This window comes from Nannobrachium achirus (assembly GCF_963921795.1).
Source record: "Nannobrachium achirus genome assembly, chromosome: 17".
Taxonomy (NCBI): Eukaryota; Metazoa; Chordata; class Actinopteri; order Myctophiformes; family Myctophidae; genus Nannobrachium; species Nannobrachium achirus.
In genome coordinates, this window is record NC_137824.1 from 45,590,384 (window position 1) to 45,610,933 (window position 20,550).

At 41.6% G+C, this 20,550-nt stretch overlaps 1 protein-coding gene across 2 annotated transcripts in view; it reads left to right on the top strand.

Annotated features, from left to right (window-relative positions):
- Positions 1-20,550, top strand: part of LOC308301448 (ecto-NOX disulfide-thiol exchanger 2-like) — a 192,028-nt gene that overhangs the window by 18,351 nt on the left and 153,127 nt on the right. For both annotated transcript variants that reach the window (XM_080745441.1, XM_080745440.1), the window contains exon 3: positions 16,304-16,388. In XM_080745441.1, the coding sequence (XP_080601567.1) occupies positions 16,355-16,388 (34 nt within the window). In that variant the 5' untranslated portion in view covers positions 16,304-16,354. The remainder of the gene's footprint in view (positions 1-16,303; positions 16,389-20,550) is intronic.

The following is a 20,550-nucleotide window of genomic DNA, read 5'->3' on the forward strand; positions in this document are numbered from 1 at the left end:
CCCTCCTCCCTCACTAAGTAGATTAATATCCATAATGCCATCTACACACTCTCAGATAAGCCATCTTCAGACATGCGCTGTATTATGGAAGTTTTCCAGAGTTCAAACAAAGGGGCTGTATGTATGAACTATGAACACAACATTCTGGCTAAGTCAGATTGAAAGCAACCGTTTTTATGCAACAGTTTTTATGAGGGCATGACCCTTGACTTAATAAGTCTGGGTATTATGCGTTGGCTCAAACCGCTTTATGTGTGAATAGACGCTGTTATTGCCTGGTGAATTTGCCTGCTAATGTGTGCGTCTACTATGTGTGTGCGTGCACCCCCTTCCAGTTGCACCTAGACCATCATGTTTAAGGGCTTTGCACACAGGCCTGAGTTTTTTCCGTTTGCTGCATGATTAAAGCGCATTGGATTTCGTGTGCAATGCTGTGTGGAATCTGCACTGCGGATCCGAAAAGGAGTCATAAAAGTTTTTACCGCATGCGAAAAGATGCACCGCACTGCTGCAGCCACTTTCCGCATGGCAAATTCGGAGCAGGTGTGCATGAGGTCATAGAGAATCATTGGTTTCTTTAAAATAAATGCGAAACTCGTGCCTGTCTGCAAAGCCCTTTACTCCTGCAGGAAACCCTGCACATACTGTATATGCACAGCAGCACAACAGACCAGAAAGACTGCAGTTGAATGTTCATCAACGTCCTGCCGGTTATTAATTAGAACAGTCATTTGACATTGGAGAGGGAAGGAGAGAGCTAGAGAGATGCAGAGAGAGAAGAAAGATGATCTCCAGGCTGATATGGAGAGGACATTAGGTGCCGTTGAGTTACCTGAATGAACATTTATTCCACTGAGGCCGCTGTGAATTGCTGTCAGTTTGTAATTCATCAAACCAATGGAGCCATCTTCCATCAAGTAGCCTATCACGTGCTCTCTCTGTGTGCATGTTAGTTTTCTACTAGTAAGTAAGTAGTGATACCATGCCTACAGGTAGGGCTGTCACAATTATTACATAATCGTCTAATCGTGATTATTTGACATTATCGCAATTATTTTGTCATAATCGTCATAATCGTGAATGTTGAAAAATGTCCAAAATAGTGGAAATAGCAGATCTACAAGCTCACAACGCGTCGCATCGTTATTTTTTAAGTAGTAAGTTGCCAAATATGTCAGTAATTTCATTGTATATTTAGGTTATGAGTCATATCTACCATGTACAACTTCAAAGCCTAAAAGCCAAACAGAAATGTAATTATCAACGACAAAATCGCCAATTATTTGAGTGACAATTAATCGTCATGTAAAATGTCATATCGTGACAGCCCTACCTACAGGTTCTATTAATTTGTCCAACACTAGGGCTTGAGATATTTGGCATAAATACAGAGGTATGATATTTTGTCAATACCATGCAGCCCCATCCCTCCAGTGCACCCCCCTATACTAAGTTTTTCTTCTAGAGATGTACAGATACCATCTTTTCCGTCCTAATTCATGGGTTGCATTTGTAGTCCTACACCGTCCATGTTAAGGACCAACACAGGTGTTTTAATTGTCTGATTGGCATAGAACTAATGTTCTACACCAATCAGAACACCTGTGTTGGTCCTCAACATGGCTGCTGTAGGACTACAAAAGTAACCCATGAATACTGATTCCGATACGCATAACTTTCATATCGGTCGATAGTATTGAGACAATTTGAGAGTATCGATCCGATACCATTGTCATGAAAAAAATTAAATCTAGGCATTGGCCAAGCTTTGCGGTACGTTAATGAAATTAACTCATAAAAAGCACCAATCACTTCACACTGGGTGTGATTCTTTAGGTAGTAGGTAGTGGGCAAAACAACAATTAAGATTTGGAATGGCATCTTCACTGCGTTACTAGTGCGTTAGTAACACTGGGAAGATGCCATTCCACATCTAGTGAGGACCATAGAGTGTATATTATAGAGAGAGTGGATAGCCGCGCCCCCAGCTATTCATTTCAATGCAAGTGCTCAGTGGCGTTTTGAAGCACCCGGAAGAAGCTGAATCCAGGTGCATTGTGGGGGAAATTGGGACATCTGGATGTGCCAAAATGTGTTACGTTGAGACGTAAATTACGTCACGAACGTCAAAGACGTCCATTGAACCCCATGGCAGCATGTATTTTTCACCCCGCCTGCAGTTCCAGCTTTGGCCATTATGGTCGATGGCTTCAATATGTACAAGCCGTACTGGGGGCTTGGTGAGGAGTCCGACTATATAAACCAGAGAGGAAAATATACATACTGTATAGAATATAAATTGAAGAATAAACGAGCAACATATTTCATCAAAACAATACAGTTCCTCCTCGGTAGCCTTTTCCTTTTGCATGACCTGTCTGCTGCTGACAAATATCTAAGATTAGTAGAGGCCTGCAAGCCTAAATATAATATCTCACCTTTTATTACACTGCACACCGCGCTGCTTTCACAGCAGACGGCGCACACCACTTCCCATTTCACATCTGGAAAAAGCCCTTTTCAACAGCTTTTGACATCTCATGCTGTCTCTCTTTTCTATAAAAAGCAATAACAATGTACTGTATTTGCACTGGAAACTCACACTGTTTATAATATCAACTTGGCAGATTAACATCGCCTTTTGTTTGTCAGATTTGCTGCTCATTACATCGAAGCCAACCTTTTTTTAAGTCAGCATTATTGGCAGGGATGCCAGTTTGAGGATGCTGAGCAACATAGTGTATTGAATAAAGCTTAGAGGTAAACAATGAAGTTGGACCAGTCTATCAAAACAATGTGGCAGCCTGGCTGGCAGGAGCTTCTACAGATTTTTAGTGCCATATGCTTCATTACAAAAAAAAAAAGAAAGAAAACATATTAACCAGAGATTCAAGGCATGGAGGGACCTCTTTTTTCCCTTCTGCTGCTGATACTTCTCTTGTAGGGATACGTAACACTTGCTTGAGCAACCCTGGCAGAGGAGCAAGTACATGGAAATAGATTGACTTTAACAACCTACTTCCTCCATAAAATAAATACATGTTCGAGTGCTTAAACTTGAGATCCTCGCTATGCTCATTTTTAGCAAAGTGTCAACAAGTCAAGTGAGGTTCTTCTGGCCCACAAAGACTCTGAGAGAGACTGAAACGGAATCACAGTCTCTGAGGAGACTCTTCTTCTGTCACTCAACACTCCTCACAGCAGCCAGCATCTGAGCCAGGAGGGAAAAGTTTACTTAAGTGACCAAGGATCAGGTATTAGTGGCATGCGCTTCCATGTCCACTTGGCATAACTCACTCCTTTGCACTTGCTTTGAACCTTTGCGCAGTGGGGCTCACAGCATGCAATGAAACATTACATGAGCTTACACTCACACATTAGCCGCAGCTATTTGCATGGCTCCATTCTAAGCTATCATTCCTTTCTGCATAACAGACGTGGCTGTACAATATCCTAATCGCAATGGCAAGTTTGTTACTTTTGTGACACCAACTAGAAATGCTCAACTGTCTATTAGCTTAGGTAGGCTAAACAAGCATGGAATACAGTATGGAAACCAAACTGGCTGAATCAAACACAATGTACGGTAATGAGGTAATGCTTTGGATTAATTAATTAATTAATTCAATTCATTCATTCATTCACTCGCTCGCTCACTCACTCACTCACTCACTCACTCACTCACTCACTCACTTAAATTAATTCCCTTAATTTTCATTAAATCTTATTTTTGCCCTCAAAATAGGAGAAGTTGCTTAAACAAACGCAAAAGTATAGTTTGTTTTGCATGTTTAGGTGGAATTTTGCATAATTTTCACCAGACTTGGCCGGGTGCTACAGATTTTAGGCAGGGTGGCCCGCCTGGCCAATAAAGCGCTGAAGGAAACCCTGTAGTCTTTGGAGGCATTCCGTTGCTGCTAATGTAAAGGGCCGGTCACCCCCAGCACCATAACTATAAATATGTTGTTTTAAAAATCATTCTACCTGAGGTAGATGGCAGAGTCCACACCACAACTATAACCATAACTATAGCCATAAACAATATCGGTTGGATCCCTTCCAGTCAGAGCAATTTTAACGAATGATAGAAACGCACAGACATGCATTCAAAATCCATGCAAAGGACATTATGGGAATCGGTCTCGGAATGTTTTGTTATTAGCGGAGATGAGGAGACGATTAATATGAATAGCTAATGGTAGCTTGTAGTATGCTAGCTGGCATTACACAACAACACAACTATCTTGGTTTATAGTTAATAATCATTATTAACTATACTGTACTGTATCCTATTGCATGCGACGCAGCGTCTTTCAGAACCACTGTGATGTAGGCCTGTCACTCACAATTATTACATAATATTCACCTAAAAGCAATTATTTGAGCTCATTTTAATTCAAGATAAGTGTTTGGTGCCACTGTATTGTTAATCAGTTGAATGCTCACATAATTATCGTTTATAGTTGTAGTTACTCTATAGTTGGACACTGCTGACCTGTTGGTGGCTTATCTCCCGATTAGGGAGTCTTACTGATAGTTATAGTTGTAGTTATAGTGCTTGGTATGAATGGGCCGGCTGTGAAGACTTTTATTTCCTCCATGTGCAGATTATGTTAACTGGGCCGTGGCTTGTTCATTGTTCATCATCAATAGTGTTCTTGTTGGGAATCTTGTCCTAATCCCTGATGGCTACACTGGCTAGCTAGCATTGTGTCCGCTGTAACGGCCATGCTTTGCCACTCTAGATGATTACAAGTTCTTTTAGATCTCTCACCCACCAGCCCTTTTTTTCTGTTTTCAAGAGGATGGCTCAGGATAGGATTGCTATTAACCCAATTGAAAAGGAAATTTGGAAGATTCAGCCATCTCTTCTTCATTCTTTCTCATTCTAAGTAACCCTAATACGTATATAAGTCATCATAAAACATAATTATACACTATAATACATGTCATTATACAGAATTATCTTGTTCTTATAATCTTTTATGTCTAAGTTAAGACCTTTCTGTTAAAGAGACCTTTTTATGCTGTTCAGTTGACCATGAACGTCTATTTTGTAGGGAAGCTCTGTTGCAAAATATTAGAAATTCTCATGGAAAGTTTCCTCCTTGAATCTTACTGAAATTTTGCAACGCTTCAGCATCCATTCACAACCCTTATTCTTTTTTAGTTGCCTGTGGAAATACATTCTGTAATGTTTCACCTTGTATCTATTATGTTTGTCTGGTCATAATAGGAGAACATTCAGATTTTTAGGAAGTGTGTTTTAGAGTAGTGAGAGGAGATACTGTATTTAGGGCAGTAACAATGTTATGAGTCCCATAAAATGTCATAGCAATATTATGAAATTTCATCTGTTTTGAATTGGTGTGTTCTGTTCAAGGTCATATAAGAATTCGCTACTTTTAGTACACAATTCTTATGATGAGCTTGTTATATGCTGGTATAGTGTAGAGTTCTGCTGTTTCCTCTTCTCCAGTGGCTGGGATATTTGCCTTGTGGGCACTGATCCACTTTTTTGGCTCCCTTTTGAAGTCCCTGCACTTTGTTTTATTTCTTCCTCATTGCATTGCACTCAACCAGTGCTACAGTGTATTTTCACCATGAGCCATTTTCTCCCACTCTGCTTTTCTTTTCATTTGATATACCTCTACTGCACCATCAAATAATGTTGTTTGCCATCTCCTCAACTAAATTTGCTTCTTTTTAAGTGGTGCCCAGCTGCGTCTATAAATGGCTTTGTCTGTTGCATGAACACCTGCAACTGATTGCCAAGTGATTACAATACAGGACCGCAGCGCCACTATAAAGACACACACGCACTGGCCTCTACACACACATACACACACACACACACACACACACACACACACACACACACACACACACACACACACACACACACACACACACACACAGTGTGCACACAGCGCACACACACAGGAAGGCAAAGCACAAACACACTCACACAAGGAGAGGCACTGTGCACACTCCGTCAAGAAAGACGCACGCACGCAAGCACATGCACAACACACACTGGAGCAGCCTGCCGTTTCGATCTTTATTTAGCAGTGTTTGCTATACCTGTGATTTGTTTCTCACACAGGTGTTTAGCAGCCTGTTGAAATGAATGGTCAAGGAGGATTTAACATTGTTCCTTTAGTTCATATATTAGCTCAATGATATAAACTAATCAAAGGCACTGCTTACTTCACACTGGGTTTGATTCTTCACTGTTTTCTCAGCCATTATCTCAGCCATTGTACTTGTACTTAATATGAAGACACACATTTATATGGTGTTAACAGTTTAATTGTGGGACAGTTTTTCTCTTTAGGGTAATAGGGTTCAAATTGGACACATTCACATGAGCACATTCACATGAGCACAATCCCACACAGATTTCTCAGACATGCTGTGATTTATGATTAAAATAGATCCGACGAAAAACCTTCCAGACAGAGAAACACAAAACAATGTGTATGGCACGCATATATTTAGTGTGGATACTGCTCAAACTTTCGTATAGCCCCTGGCGTTTTCTTCCCACCACAGGTCTTGCATTTACAATCGTTCCCAATCAGAGGCTACCGACCTGTCACTAGGAGCAGTCTAATGGGTGAGGGATTTCCTCTCTCTCTCTCTCTCTCTCTCTCTCTCTCTCTCTCTCTCTCTCTCTCCCCTCTCTCTCTTTGTCACCTGAGGCAAACAGGAGGCCTACTGGGAGAACAGAAGCAGTGTTTATCTGGGGAGACAGACAGACCTTGCCTCCATTACCATGCCAATAGAGACAGCAGCACAGAGCTCCATGGTTCACAGACAGATAAGACCATGCAGACAGAGCAATGCTGCAGCTACACCCCACTCACTACAAATGATGGGAGGAAACAAGACCCTGTATGTGACTTGCGGTGTGGAGGCACACATACATAGATGAAGGAAACAAATCGCCAGAGAGAAAATTTATCGCAAAAAGGGTGGGGCACTCTTGGCCGGAACTGCCGCACACCTTCTGCGCAATGCACGATGGGACGTTGGAAACTTGTGGATAGGGACACAGAAAGCACACGGAGGAGGGGGTTTAGCCCAGTCATTGTCTCTTTCTGAGGATCTCCTGTCCTGTCCTGTCCTGTCCTGTCCTGTCCTGTCCTGTCCTGTCCTGTCCTTGCCCTTGTAGCATCCCTTCAATCCCTGGGGAGGGCGCTGCTGCCTTGTGCACCCAAAAGACTTTTAATTCTTTAACAGTTCAATTGTCCCCCCACCCCCACTTCAATCTTACCTCGTCTACAGGCATTCTTTTTCAGACACTTTTATTTTCCCCAAAGAAGCACGTGAAAATGTTTAGATACAGTATTAAATTGACACACTAGAGAAGACTCTCTGTTTCTGTTGATTATTCTCTTTCTTTGCTGATTTGGGACATACAATACACATCATTTGGCTTTGCTGCTTTGATTGATGTGTTATTAGAAATTACAATTTGCAGACTGGTGATCACATGTCTGTTTAAAACCACATTGTGTCTCCATCTTACATGGGAAGCTTGTTATCAAGACCAGGGAAAGTGGCTCCTTGTTTGGCCAGCCATGACATACCCATTTAAATCACACAGTACTAGTGCTTAAACTCTGCAACATCCAGCCTGTCCTCATGCATGTAAAGAGAGATCTTATCTCATAAGGCTCAGATATGACCAAGAAAAATGTGAGGGGGAAAAAAGAAGAAGAAAAAAGTCAGGTCTGAGGCTCTGAGCAACCACCAGTGAATGCTTCCTTTCCTAGCTTTTCCATACTTTGGTCAAATAAACCCCCTCGCTTTTCATCATAGTCTAGAGCAAGACTTTTTTCCACACATTTCACGTTTCATAAATCTTTAGGCCGGGGGTCAGGGGATTTTCAGTGTGCGAGTAGGAGTAAGATAGTGGGAGTGTATAACAGTTGAATTGAATTCTCTTGCTGTATTAGGTTGACCATTTCTGAACGGTGCAAGCCTTGCGTGAACGACATGCACTGAGATAGTGGAGGAAAAATCCATTGCAGTGGTAATATTTACTACACAATGGCTTGAACTTGATACCTAAACTAAAGAAAGAGGGGGACAAAACGTCCCCACCAAAAAACAACAACAACAAACAAAAACTAAATAAACTAATTTGGTACCAGTCACCTGTGGCCTGTGCACTAATAGCAGGAGGCGAAAACTGAGCAATTCTGGTCATTACATTTTTAGCCTTTTTATTATTTATTGTGGGTGTCAGCATAAGTTTTTGTGCTTGTCTGGCAAATGAACTTTATCACAGTGGCTCAAGACAATAGCACACAGGAATTGCTGAGCCAATTGCAGCACACTGGGAACAGTAAAGCCATTTCGCTCCAGCAGGCCACTTAATAGCTTTGGCGGATGCAGAGTTTGGAAATCCCTCTTTCACTTCAATGCCATGACCTCTGTATATCGTTGTTGTCGGGTGGAAACCTTGTATATTATCCAAAACCGTTCGTTTTGTAATAATCATTTAAAAAAAATGATTTAAACTAGTGAAAATAGCCAATCTACTAGCACACAACTGCTTGTAGATCTGCTATTTTCACTACTTTTGTATGATGAATATTTTGGAGCTATTAAAAAATGTGTGATTTGTGCGATATTGGCATCAGCTGGACACAGGCACAGGCTCAGGCATACACACCACTTCACTGCAGTGTTCTAAATCTGGAAGTGACTTTCATTTCATTTCTAAACCTATTTTCTGACTATTATTTTTTTTTTAATGCTAATATCGGTCATCCCTATTAAAAATAATCCTTATATTGTCACTTTAGAAATGTGAAGATAGATACCTTGTATACATTTATACGGTTTGTTGGTTTGTTTACTGTTTAGTAAGACAACAGTGTTGTACATTAAGCTAATCATCTGGGGACCGCCCAAAATAATTTGGGGATCCTCTGGGTGTCCCAACCCTCAGTGTGGGAACCACTGACTGAACTAGATGACACTGAACTAGTGTGCGCTTTTGACTTTGTCTGAAGTTGAACTGCCATGTGACGCTTCCAGGCGAACTGCCAGGTGAAGAGTCCAGGCCTGGATAACGGACAACTGTGCTACTGTTTGCTGGCTCTGTGTTGAGTGTGTGCTGACACACGGAGAAGTCATGTGGCAATTGATCTCAAGAACAGGAATGTTGAACAGTGATGTGTTGAACTAAATCTAGATGTGATCCCGCACCTTATATTTCACACTGCCATGTTGATATTTGATTTGTTTTTTTGGGTTGTTTCTTCCTCTATCTCTCTGAACTTTCTGGAATCTACAATGATGGAGCTCGAATGACAAAGAATTTCACCCTCCTTTTTACACTTGTAAACCTGTGATAAAGTTGAGTTGAGCTAGGTCTGTCATTTACACGGAAGAAGTGTTGAGAAAATGGCGAAACCAATCAGGCATCCTCAATGGTATTGTGTCATTACCATTATCATTCTGCCTAAATGAAAATGTTCACAGATCTTGTCAGAGAGAGATTAAACAGAGTTGGAAATGTTCTTTGTGTTTAAAACCAAATCAAGCATGAAAGATTGAAGAGGCATTAACGTTCATAGGTTGAACAATTTAGGAGCCTATTCAATTCAAATCACTCACCCTATTTTGTATCACTTAATTAACAACCAGCTCAGTGGCCTTGTGGTTAGAGTGTCCGCCCTGAGACTGGGAGGTTGGGGTTTGATCCCTAGCTGGCCGGGTCATACCAAAGATGAAAAATGGGACACGGTAGTACCTCCCTGCTTGGAACTCCGCATCAAGGGTTGGATTGGGGGTAAGTCCCTTTGACATACTTGTGTCATGTCCAAGGGGTGTACTTGTACATCAAGCTGCCTCATGCTACAGAAACAGGAGATAGTCTCCTTCCTGCCCTATGGGCCTCATGGCTCTGCATGGTTTACTTACCTTTAACAAGTCAGCATAGCCGTCACTCCGGATGTGATGCAACGGTTTTTAATGGTATTTTTATAAATCGTATTGAAGATTATTGGCTTTTTAGAGAATTCTTTCTCTCTTCAAACTTAAGATGATTCAATTTTCACATACAGTTAACAGCATGCGTCCTGCACCATGCTGTTCATTCTGGATCTTCAAAACCTAAACTATATCAAGGATTCATTGTGGCAGCTTGCTGCAGGGTTCCAAGCAGTTCAAACCTCCTGGTAGGGAGGGCCAGGTCTCTGTGTTGAGACAAGGTAATTAGCTGTTTAGATTAGAGCTGACAATGAAAAGCAGAGCATGGCTCATCAGCTCTCAAATCAAAAGGCTGCACTGAGGTCTGGGTCTGAAGTGAACACAGTGGGTGAATGAGTTCGCCTCCTCATTCCTTGCAGTTATTCAACCCGACTGAAATCAGCCCCGGCTCCAGGGAAACGAGGAGTTTTCTTACTTTATTATGAGTGACGACAAAAGTTGGGATTTGGTGCAGTCAGTTTTAGAACATTTCAATTTTAACTGAGATGTAATGTATCATGCATTGTACTGTACTGTATGTACATTATGGATATTCCCTTGTCAAATCAGCCTTTTTACCCACATATTGTTTTTGAAAGATAACAGAGAGAGGGGGGGAGAGAGAGAGAATACACTCATTTAGTACAGATCTAGTGGTCTCCCTATTGCTTCTCCCCCCCCCCCCCCCCCCCTTCATATTAGGGATGGGACAATATGAAACTTTCATATCACGATTATTGTGACAAGAAATCGCTATTTACGATATTATCGCGATAATCAAAATCCATTATCCTGGGGGCGGAACATTTGCCAAAAAATAGCCGATCTGTTGCGACGCGTTGTGAGCTTGTAGATTGGCTATTTCTTGGCAAAGGCATTTGATAGAGAGTGAAAAAAAGAATGTATATTATAAGTACCTTTTACAAATTGCATTTCGGCAAATAAAAGGTGAATTGTTCACAGTGCATGATGGAGGACGATATCACGATAAATTAAATCTCCACGATACGATTATCGAGTGTTTTTTATCACGTTAAAACGATAATATCGCGTATCGTCCCATCCCTACTCCATATAGACCCATTATTCTCTTCTTTCTTCACTGACATGAGTAGTTGTGACAAGGAGAGCTGAACCCATCTACCACTTTACACGCAAGACTTCACCCCTCCCTCTTTCAGCTCCTGCGATGTCAGTCAGTTGCTCTGTCTGTCCATCACTTTGATCCCTAGCAACTTATCCCGGCCCGAACCTAACCTACTGCCTGGATTACCATGGGATTTAAAGTTATTTCAAATGGGCAACCCACCTGAAACTGTATTTTCCGTTTATTAAAGAGGTGGAGAGTCGGTTAGACCCCTGTTACTGAACAAACACTCTAGCAATGATTACTATCATAATATAGATAAGGACTGTTTTGTTTTAACCACATTATACACTTACCCTTCCTTTTTAAAGTGCTATTATTCTAATACCGGTAGGAGTCATTGCTATACAGTGTTTGTTCAATAACATCTCCCCATACAGTATATCCAGCTCTTTAGTAAACAGAAAATACATTTTCAGGTTTTTTGGTTCATCGAGTGCAGTTTCACTTGTTTCAACCTGTATAAGTTCTCTCTCCTGATTGGACACTTATTTTAACCAGTAAGACTCCCTAAATCAGGAGATAAGAGACCGTCAGGTCGCATACGCAAACTTTTGAAGGCAATGGTAGCCAGGAGGGAATATGGGAAATGGGACAGATCCATGTTGATGACATGACTTTAGAGATACTGTGTACCGCTTTGTGTTATTTTAGGCCCAAATCTGTAGGAGCAGTGTCCAATGTGTTTTTCATGTGCGAAATCACATGGGCTGGAGGTTGTGAGTTGCCATCCAAAGAGTTTGTGTGCAAGGTTTGGCATCGATAGGGGCAACGCTTCCGGAGATAAGAGTAGGGCCAAAAGTGTGACGTGGCGTGATGGACAGACAGACAGACAGCCTGTGGAGGCTTTCATAGTAACTTGCGACCTAACGGTCGCAACAAAATACATGAATATTGAATAAATAGAATAACACATCACTTACACCTTCTTATATTGATGGAGGACCCCCTGCCACTGCAGCGCACATAAAATGCCATAACTCGGGCTAGGAGCGTCCGGGAGAGCCGGGGCCGGTACCTATTCGTCCGCCAAGGCAACGCGGAGACCCCACCCCTCATTTCTCACATGGCCCTATGCTAGCGCCACCTTCAGGCTGATTTTTAAAACACATTTTTGGACACTGCTCCTACAGTTTTTGCCCTAAAATCACAAATATCACTACACAGCATGTCTACACTCATGTCATCAACATGGATCAGGAAGATTTTGGAAAAACACATTTTTGCCCTATTTGTGGAGATAAGCCACCTACGGTCGCTTATCTCCCGATTAGGGAGTCTTACTGGTATTGTATGCCTTCATGCTTCTCAGAGGATGACCTCAACTCAACTGCTTTTGGTGACCCTATGGCCTTTGTTTGCACCAGTGCCACTCAAAAACCACATCCAATGATTGGCCATAACTCATTGCAACCAAACGGCTGCATGCAACTACAGTACTCGCACCTACTCGCAACCATTATCCCCAAAGGCGCTGAACCCATCTACCAATTTGCACGCAAGACTTCACCCCTCCTCCTTTCAGCTCTATGGATTGCAATGTAGAGCAAGGAGTTGCATTGGTGTGACATGGCCTTAAAACTGTTTGCAAGGAGTTGCATGGCGAATCATTGGTGTAGTTTGGGCTCTAGGCCACCGTTTCCAAAACAGTGGGTCGAGACCCATTTGTGGGTCGCGGACACATTTTTGTGGGTCCCTTATTTTTATTCATTTTAATTTTTTTATTTTCAAATATTTTCAAAAAACATTCCCAAAACAGCTAAGATTATCATGAATAAAGATAAATAGTAATTTAATTCATAAATAAAATAATCTAAGAAATTCCATAAATTAGAAAACAAATGTCTAAGAAGTAGTGAAAATTGCCGATCTACAAGTGACACGTTGAAAGCTTGTAGATCTGATGTTTTCACTAGTTTGGGTCCCTGGCAAACATCGAATTTCTCTTTTTGGTTCACGAGCGAAGAGATTTTAGAACCACATGCTTGTAGGCCACAATTTTCAAGTGCATTCATGCTCCAGAGAGAATGGACCCTACCGGTTGTGTAACCCCATGATATTTCTTCTAGCATCATCCTCAGGGTCAAAATATTTCATTTACACACAAGATGTATCAAGATTGAAAATGACTGAGCACATTTATGCTCCCCGGAGTGATATGTCATCCCATGGCCTAAAGGCACTTTTGAGCTTTCGTATTAGTTGCATGGTAGTTGATTTAAATTTATGTGAAAGCTTTTGGTGTAGTTTACACTTTGATTTGTTGATATATAATGAAACATAAAAAACACATGTCGATGATTTAATTAATCCAAAAAGTGTTCAATAGAATAATCGCTTGGAAGACGATCGATATTTCAAAGAAATCATGTCCATATCTATTCATCCATCTCTCCAAATACACACTGAGGTCCAATATTGAATAATAGGCCTATATTTGTCTAACAGTAATTTAAACCATGACATACTCTTACCATACACATTGGACACATTTGTATTTTATTAATTCAAAAAAAGTTACATAGTGCCTATTCAAGTTCTATCTTTGTCACAAAACAGATTTAGTTCCTCTGCTTTTTTTAAGTGTAATGTTCCTCTTCGGTGAGTGAAATTCAATATCTTTTTGGCTCTGCTTAAATCCCATCCAGCATTGGAACTTTGTGTGTCTGTGAGAAAGGGAGAAGTGATTTCCCCAGCCTCCTTCTCCTTGGCCATGGATGTAAATGGAACACGTGCCTATGGCTGTAAAACAAGGGACACTGGCTCCCAGCCTGCTCGTAAATAACAGGAGCCAAAGGCTCTTCCAAGCCTGCCTTTCCTGGAGTTGTTCAGTCTAGGGTTTGGAGGGAGGGAATCTCATATACTGTAACTGTACGCAACACTGAGGTGGTTTCATCTTCGTCGCTCAGAAACCTATGAAAAGTTCCTGGCCTTTACGTAGCGTATATACAGCTTTTATGTTATGTGACTCTTTCAATGTGCATTGCCCTTAGCAATATTTGACTTTGACTTCATTGCTGATTGGGTGCTCTCTGGGTGGGATACAATGTCAAATATATTCCGCTTTATATATGAATAATTATAATGCTAGTACATTTGTTTTAGCCTCACTAGTGGTAGGGCTGTAATGGTGGTTTCGCTTCACACCGGACATAAAGCAATTTCTTTCTCCCTGCAGTATTGCATACAAAGTCTATGAGAAGATGCAAATATGAAAATTCACACCGGGGCGATGAGAAGGCCACGAACCACGTGACACATATGTTGTGTTATTTCCGTAGTAGACAACATAAACTTGAGTGAAAAATGTATGTAACTACACTCCTGTGAGTTTGTATCTGTCTACTAGCAGGACAAACTCACAGGAGTGAAGCGAGTTGAAAAGTTGCTTTGAGTTTAGTGTGAGTCTAATTACTGTCAAATACCTCAAAATTGTACTTAAGTACAATATTTAAGTAAATGTAGCCTAATTGTTATAGTTACTTTACACCACTGGAAGATTAGATTTGGTTTGTTGTTTATGTTTCATAGGATCCTATTGGACCCTTTAGACTGGTTGCAGACAAACTAATGCTGCCCAAAGCTGAAGTTAATGCCAGGGTAATTTAGTGCGTCGTTAGAAGACACATTTTCATTTCTCATCCATAGCCCTGACATTCAGCAAAAAGAAAACACCATTCAAGTGCTTAATTCATTTGAGAACCAGTACTCTGATCAATTAAACACATTAGCCGTATATGTTCAGGCATACAACAAATTGCTTTTAAGCGTTTTGAACATTTTGGAAAATGTTTAGAACATTGATTACATGTCCAAAATAGGGATGTCAGGTTGAAATTGGTTAAAATATGTCTAAGCAAATCACAGTTCAGTGCTCTCTTGAGTGGCCTGCTTCAACTTTGGGGATTTTGACATTTTCCAAATAGAACATAATGTGAGATAATAGAGGATGATGATTTGGTTTAGTTTCTGTTTAGTTTTCCTCCCCTTTTTGTGTTGTTTTGTAGAGTGCGCTGTGATAGAGCCCTGGGGTGTATTCCAAGAAGCAGTATTAAGTTAGGGAATCAGAGACAGTCTGTGTCTGTTACCATGGCAACATATGCCCTGAAACATATGCCCCTAATCCATGCTACCACACAGGTTAACTCTATCTCTAAACCCAATATGCAGTACTTTGTTGACCGGTGTCCCCCAGGGGTCTATCCTTTAATTCCCTTAATTTTTCTCTCTACACCAAATCTATTTGCCATATATACAGTTGCAGAACTACAATGTTTAGGAGCTTGTACATCTGCTATTTTTAATGGATGTCCGTCAATTATGACATGCCAAGACTAGGACGCCACGGTTCAAGTGGTTTACATCTAAACCCATCCTCACAGTGGTGTGGGGGTGTAGGCATCAGCTTTCCCAATTGGCCAAACCAACACATCAGCTTCACGGATTGGCAGAGGTTTGCGTCAATGTGTGTACTGTAGTGGTGGTAGTGTGCACATTAGACCTCATATTATGTTTTACAGGGCAATGCACAAAATGCCTGTGTCTGTCTGTTTGTGGGTGTGCCTGTCTCCCATTTATGCTCAATCCCCTGTACTCTATGTCTTCAACACGACGGCAGCAGTTTTCGACGACATCAGAGATTCATTCACTAATATGAAAAAGATGCTACTCTGCTCTAGCATATTATGCATCAAACCATTGTCATTGTCAACCTGGAAGAACCAACTCTTGTTTGGACAGAAATGTTTCATCGATGTTGAGTGCTACTTAATGCTAGTTTGAGTGTTGATATTGTTAGTTGGAGTGTTGATAATGCTGATTGCTAGTTTGAGGGTTCATTATGCTAAAGTGAGTGTTAAGGATGCTAGTGTGAGTGTCAATGCAACATTGGCTCAGATGAACTTCTCTTCCACAAAGCAAGGAGCAGCAGATGAATTACAGTACATTCTCCCTAACTTCCTCTATTCGAGAGAGAAAGAAAACTCACTGTGTCCCTTATTTGTTACCTTGTCCTCTTGGTATCCTTGAGCAGACTTCAGAATAGATAAGTTGGTGTTCCAGTGTTATTGAGGTTGAGTTTCTGTTGGCTGTGTGTTTCTAAAGGCAATCAATAGAGACTGATGATGAGACCTTTTTCATCCTTGTTGTTGTTTCCCCCCAAAACAGGAGATTTGCTACAGAAACTGAGAACCCACTTGGTGATGCCACAACTCTAAGATGTACAAAGACTACAGATCAGGCAGAGTCCCAGGTAAGAACTAGAAGTGTGTGTGTGTGTGTGTGTGTGTGTGTGTGTGTGTGTGTGTGTGTGTGTGTGTGTGTGTGTGTGTGTGTGTGTGTGTGTGTGTGTGTGTGTGTGTGTGTGTGTGTGTGTGTGTGTGTGTGCGCCTGCGTCCATCGAGGTGTGTTCTATAGCACTGGAGGCGGTCTTTCTCATGACTGGTGGAGTGTGGAGATTTCAAAGCACAAAGAGGATTTGCTGGTAACATTGCTGCTTTGCACCTGATAACGGTGCCATTGTCCCCTGTGGAAGGTCTTTTCTGTTGTCTGAAGAGAGTTTTCTCACCTTGAAATAACCACATGAACCCTATTTTCTGGGGCACACATTCACAAGTTCACAACAACATGTCTTGTGAGTAAGATGTTCAGCTGTGAGATTTGATGTACCGTAGATAGAAAAAAAGAGCAGATCTCTATAGAGCCATGGGGGACCCAGTGAACTAAGTATACAGGGTTTAAGGGGTCAATCCCCCCCTCTAAAAAATCGCACCCGTGCGAAGTGAGCGGTGCAAACTAATTCCTGCGCGAATCAGTGTTGATAGGCATGCATGGCAATATTCTTTTTGTTGTGTATGATGTCAGTCTAGAGGTCTGCTCAGACTATATAAGTCTTTATCGTCATTTCTCATCAGTTAGTTGACCAAGCTACGGATTGTAACTTGTAGGAGTGTCATAGTGTAATGATAAGTGACCTATTATTTACCTCCAGAGAGGCCTCCAGAGAGGCCAGAAGATGAATATTTTAGTTTTTCAAAGTCTGTTCATTTGTATTTTAAACATGTATTAGCTGCCTATCATTTATAACCTGTAAGATTTTCCACAGTCTGTCTAAAAGTGTGGTTATTTTATCGCTTATAAGTGATTTTCATCTAATACAATTTTGAAATTCAAGGTTAGCACCGCTCAATAATCTTTTATGACGTATTTTACGTGGCCTAAACGCGTTCTAAATCAGGGTGAACCAATCGGGTGCCTCTGTGACTATGACATCATGGACAGATCAACAGAATCGAAGTGTTTCATTGGTCTAGCGAACTCATGTCATCATCATTTGTGACATCATAGTTTTGGTAAAAAAGCGGTCTATAGGAGCGGTTAGCACCGCTCAAAAAACACACACACACACACACACACACACACACACACACACACACACACACACACACACACACACACACACACACACACACACACACACACACACACACACACACACACACACACACACACGCGCACACACACACACACACACACACACACACATATATATATATATATAAATAATATGTGATATGTATGTATGTATGACTCATAGGATTATAAGGAGTATAGTGTCTGTGGAGGCTAGACATGACATGTCAGAACAGTCACAGTGAGAGAGACAGGAGGAATCGAAGGCTGGACCAAGACAATGGGCACAAGAATAGAAATTGAATGGTGTGAGAGACGAATGGAGTGGTGAGACAAGAGGGGAGAGAGGAGAGGAATGAAAGAGGCTCATTTTCTTGCTGGGCTTCAGCTGATGAGCGTGTCCTCTCCTATTACTCTCATGCAGCGCTGTGTGCAGGTCGCTCAGGTGATAATGAATGCTCTTCCTGAGACCTGGTACCTCTCTGCCTCCTACCCACCCGTCCAGCCTGCTCTCCCTGTGTCTCATCTAGCCTACAGATTGTCCACAGGTCTGCTCTATTTGCTTGTCACAGCTCAGCTTTGTAGCACTGTGACTTTGGCATTTGCTCAATCTTTAATTTGTGACATTATGAAGGTGTTACATCTCTCTCACTCTGCACCCATCTGTTTCTCTTTGTCTGTTTATTTACTGGACTTTGCCTCAGTCAGAAGGTGGCGTGTGTCATTCTCGCAGCCAACAGCTCTGACTTCATTAAAGGACAACTTTAGTTTTTTACAACAAGGGTTAATATTTTAGATTGTAATTAAAGAATATAAAAGATGAGTGTTAAAATTATTCTATTTACTTCTTTCTATTGTTTTAGAGATACTTATTTCAGTGGTGGGGGCATGCGTACAAGTGGCTAAATATGTCATTTTACACAGAATAAGCCCATTACCAAGATACAACGCAACCTTTCATGGTTTGATGTGACTTATGGGGGCTAGAAGTGTTACTGTAAATAGCGATAAAGAAACTGCTGGCTTATTGTGTCTAAAAATACATATTTAGCCACTTGTACGCATGCCCCCATGCGTACGCATGCCCCACATTTTAGCACGGTAAACACGATAAAACAATAGAACAAAGCAAATGAAAACATTTTAACATTCACTTTTTCTTTTCTCTAATTACAATCTAAAATATGAACCCTTGATGTAAAAAAATCACACCCGTGTGAACTGAGCGGTGGTTCCCCCCCCCCCCCCCTGTGTGTGTGTGTGTGTGTGTGTGTGTGTGTGCCTGGTCTGGCCTGGCCTGAACAACAGCGCCCCTCCCTTAACATGTGTGGTCAGAAAAGGTTACTGCAGGCTACAGACAGACAGACAGACAGACAGACAGACAGACAGACAGACAGACAGACAGACAGACAGACAGACAGACAGACAGACAGACAGACAGACAGACAGACAGACAGACAGACAGACAGACACGCAGACACGCAGACACGCAGACAGACAGACAGACAGACACGCAGACAGACAGACCCACACACACGGCCACGTATAGGAGCGTTGTGACCACCGCTCAAAAACAAAGTTGTCCTTTAAAGTAGGGTGAGAGAAAGAAAGGTGTCAAGTTCAAGGATTCAGACCTCACCCTCTTAATTGGTGAGTGTGCAAGGTGTAGGAAAGGGCACAAGGTGCTGGGGCTGATTCAAAACATTGTGACTGGTATGAGAATATTGTTCCAGAGGGAGGAAATATTAATTGATCTACTGTATAGCACAGGTCAGGTACTAGTGATGTTCTAATGCCTATACTAGACTCTTGCTAGAACCGTTTTGTTGTTCTGCATGTTTGAGATTTTGGGACCTACAATATTACACATCCTGTTGAAGGCCATGTTTTCCTTAAAGATCCTGTTCACAACTTTGCTTAATGCAACGTGTCCAATGTTTTCATCCTCACCCGCCCCCAAAGTTCCACCTTTGAGTTCTGCTCCTACTGTATATTTATTCCAAATTTACAGTGAGTTCTACAGTATCTATCTCACAGAAGCTATTTCTATGATCGCTAAGAATAATGTATGACTGTTTCCCGATATCCAACCTGAGCCTGCTAAGGGTCGTCATAAAATGATCGTGGGGCAGATAACTCGTGCGGCAGTGACTCAGGAGCCACAAGCAGCGAAGTGTGGTAAGGTCCGCAATACTGCGGAACATCAACATATTTCCCACAGTAGCGTCCTCACCCACGACTGACACAGCCCTGGGTAAGAAACCTTGGCTGGCGGAGATCTGCTATCCAGTTAAGACACATCTCAGAAAAGTGTCAAAGAAAGCGATATTCCTGCTCGCCTATGGAGATACCAGTTCGTGTTCTCGGACATGACGCCACTCGGTTAATGAGGTGTGAGTCTGGTCGGGGATTCACCGCAGCCTTCCATGTCCATCCATATCATCATTGGGGAAGAGATGTTGCAAAGCAAGGTTAGGTTAATTAGAACTAAATGGATTAAAGGAAATGGAGGTCACAGGTCGCCGGAAAGAACGAAGAAGCCACAGGTTTCCCCGTCCGGAGCTCAGATTGATCTGCCCGCTGTCTTAAACTTCACACGGGTCAGTGGAGTCAATGAAACACCTCTGACCTTCAACACGTGACATTTCTCACTCCTGTCTGAGCTGTAACTGCATCATTCATTGATCTCCAAAATGGATGATACCAAATACCACTGCAGTGCTTTAACTGAGCAGAACCTTTAAATATCATCTCTTACTGTCTGCAGGTCTCAGAGAGCAGCTACCTGAAACCTCTTGTTTGATGGGAACGGACATGGTAGTACAGTATCTTGTGGGACAAGATACAGGCTAGTGTATTTGTATTGCACATTTCATACACAAAGGCGATTTATCATGCATAAGGCATAAAAGGCATTTAAAAGCATAAAACACTGAAATATTTAAGAATTATGCAAAATAAATTCAGTCTAGTGGAGATAAGGCATGGATAGTTCTTGTTTG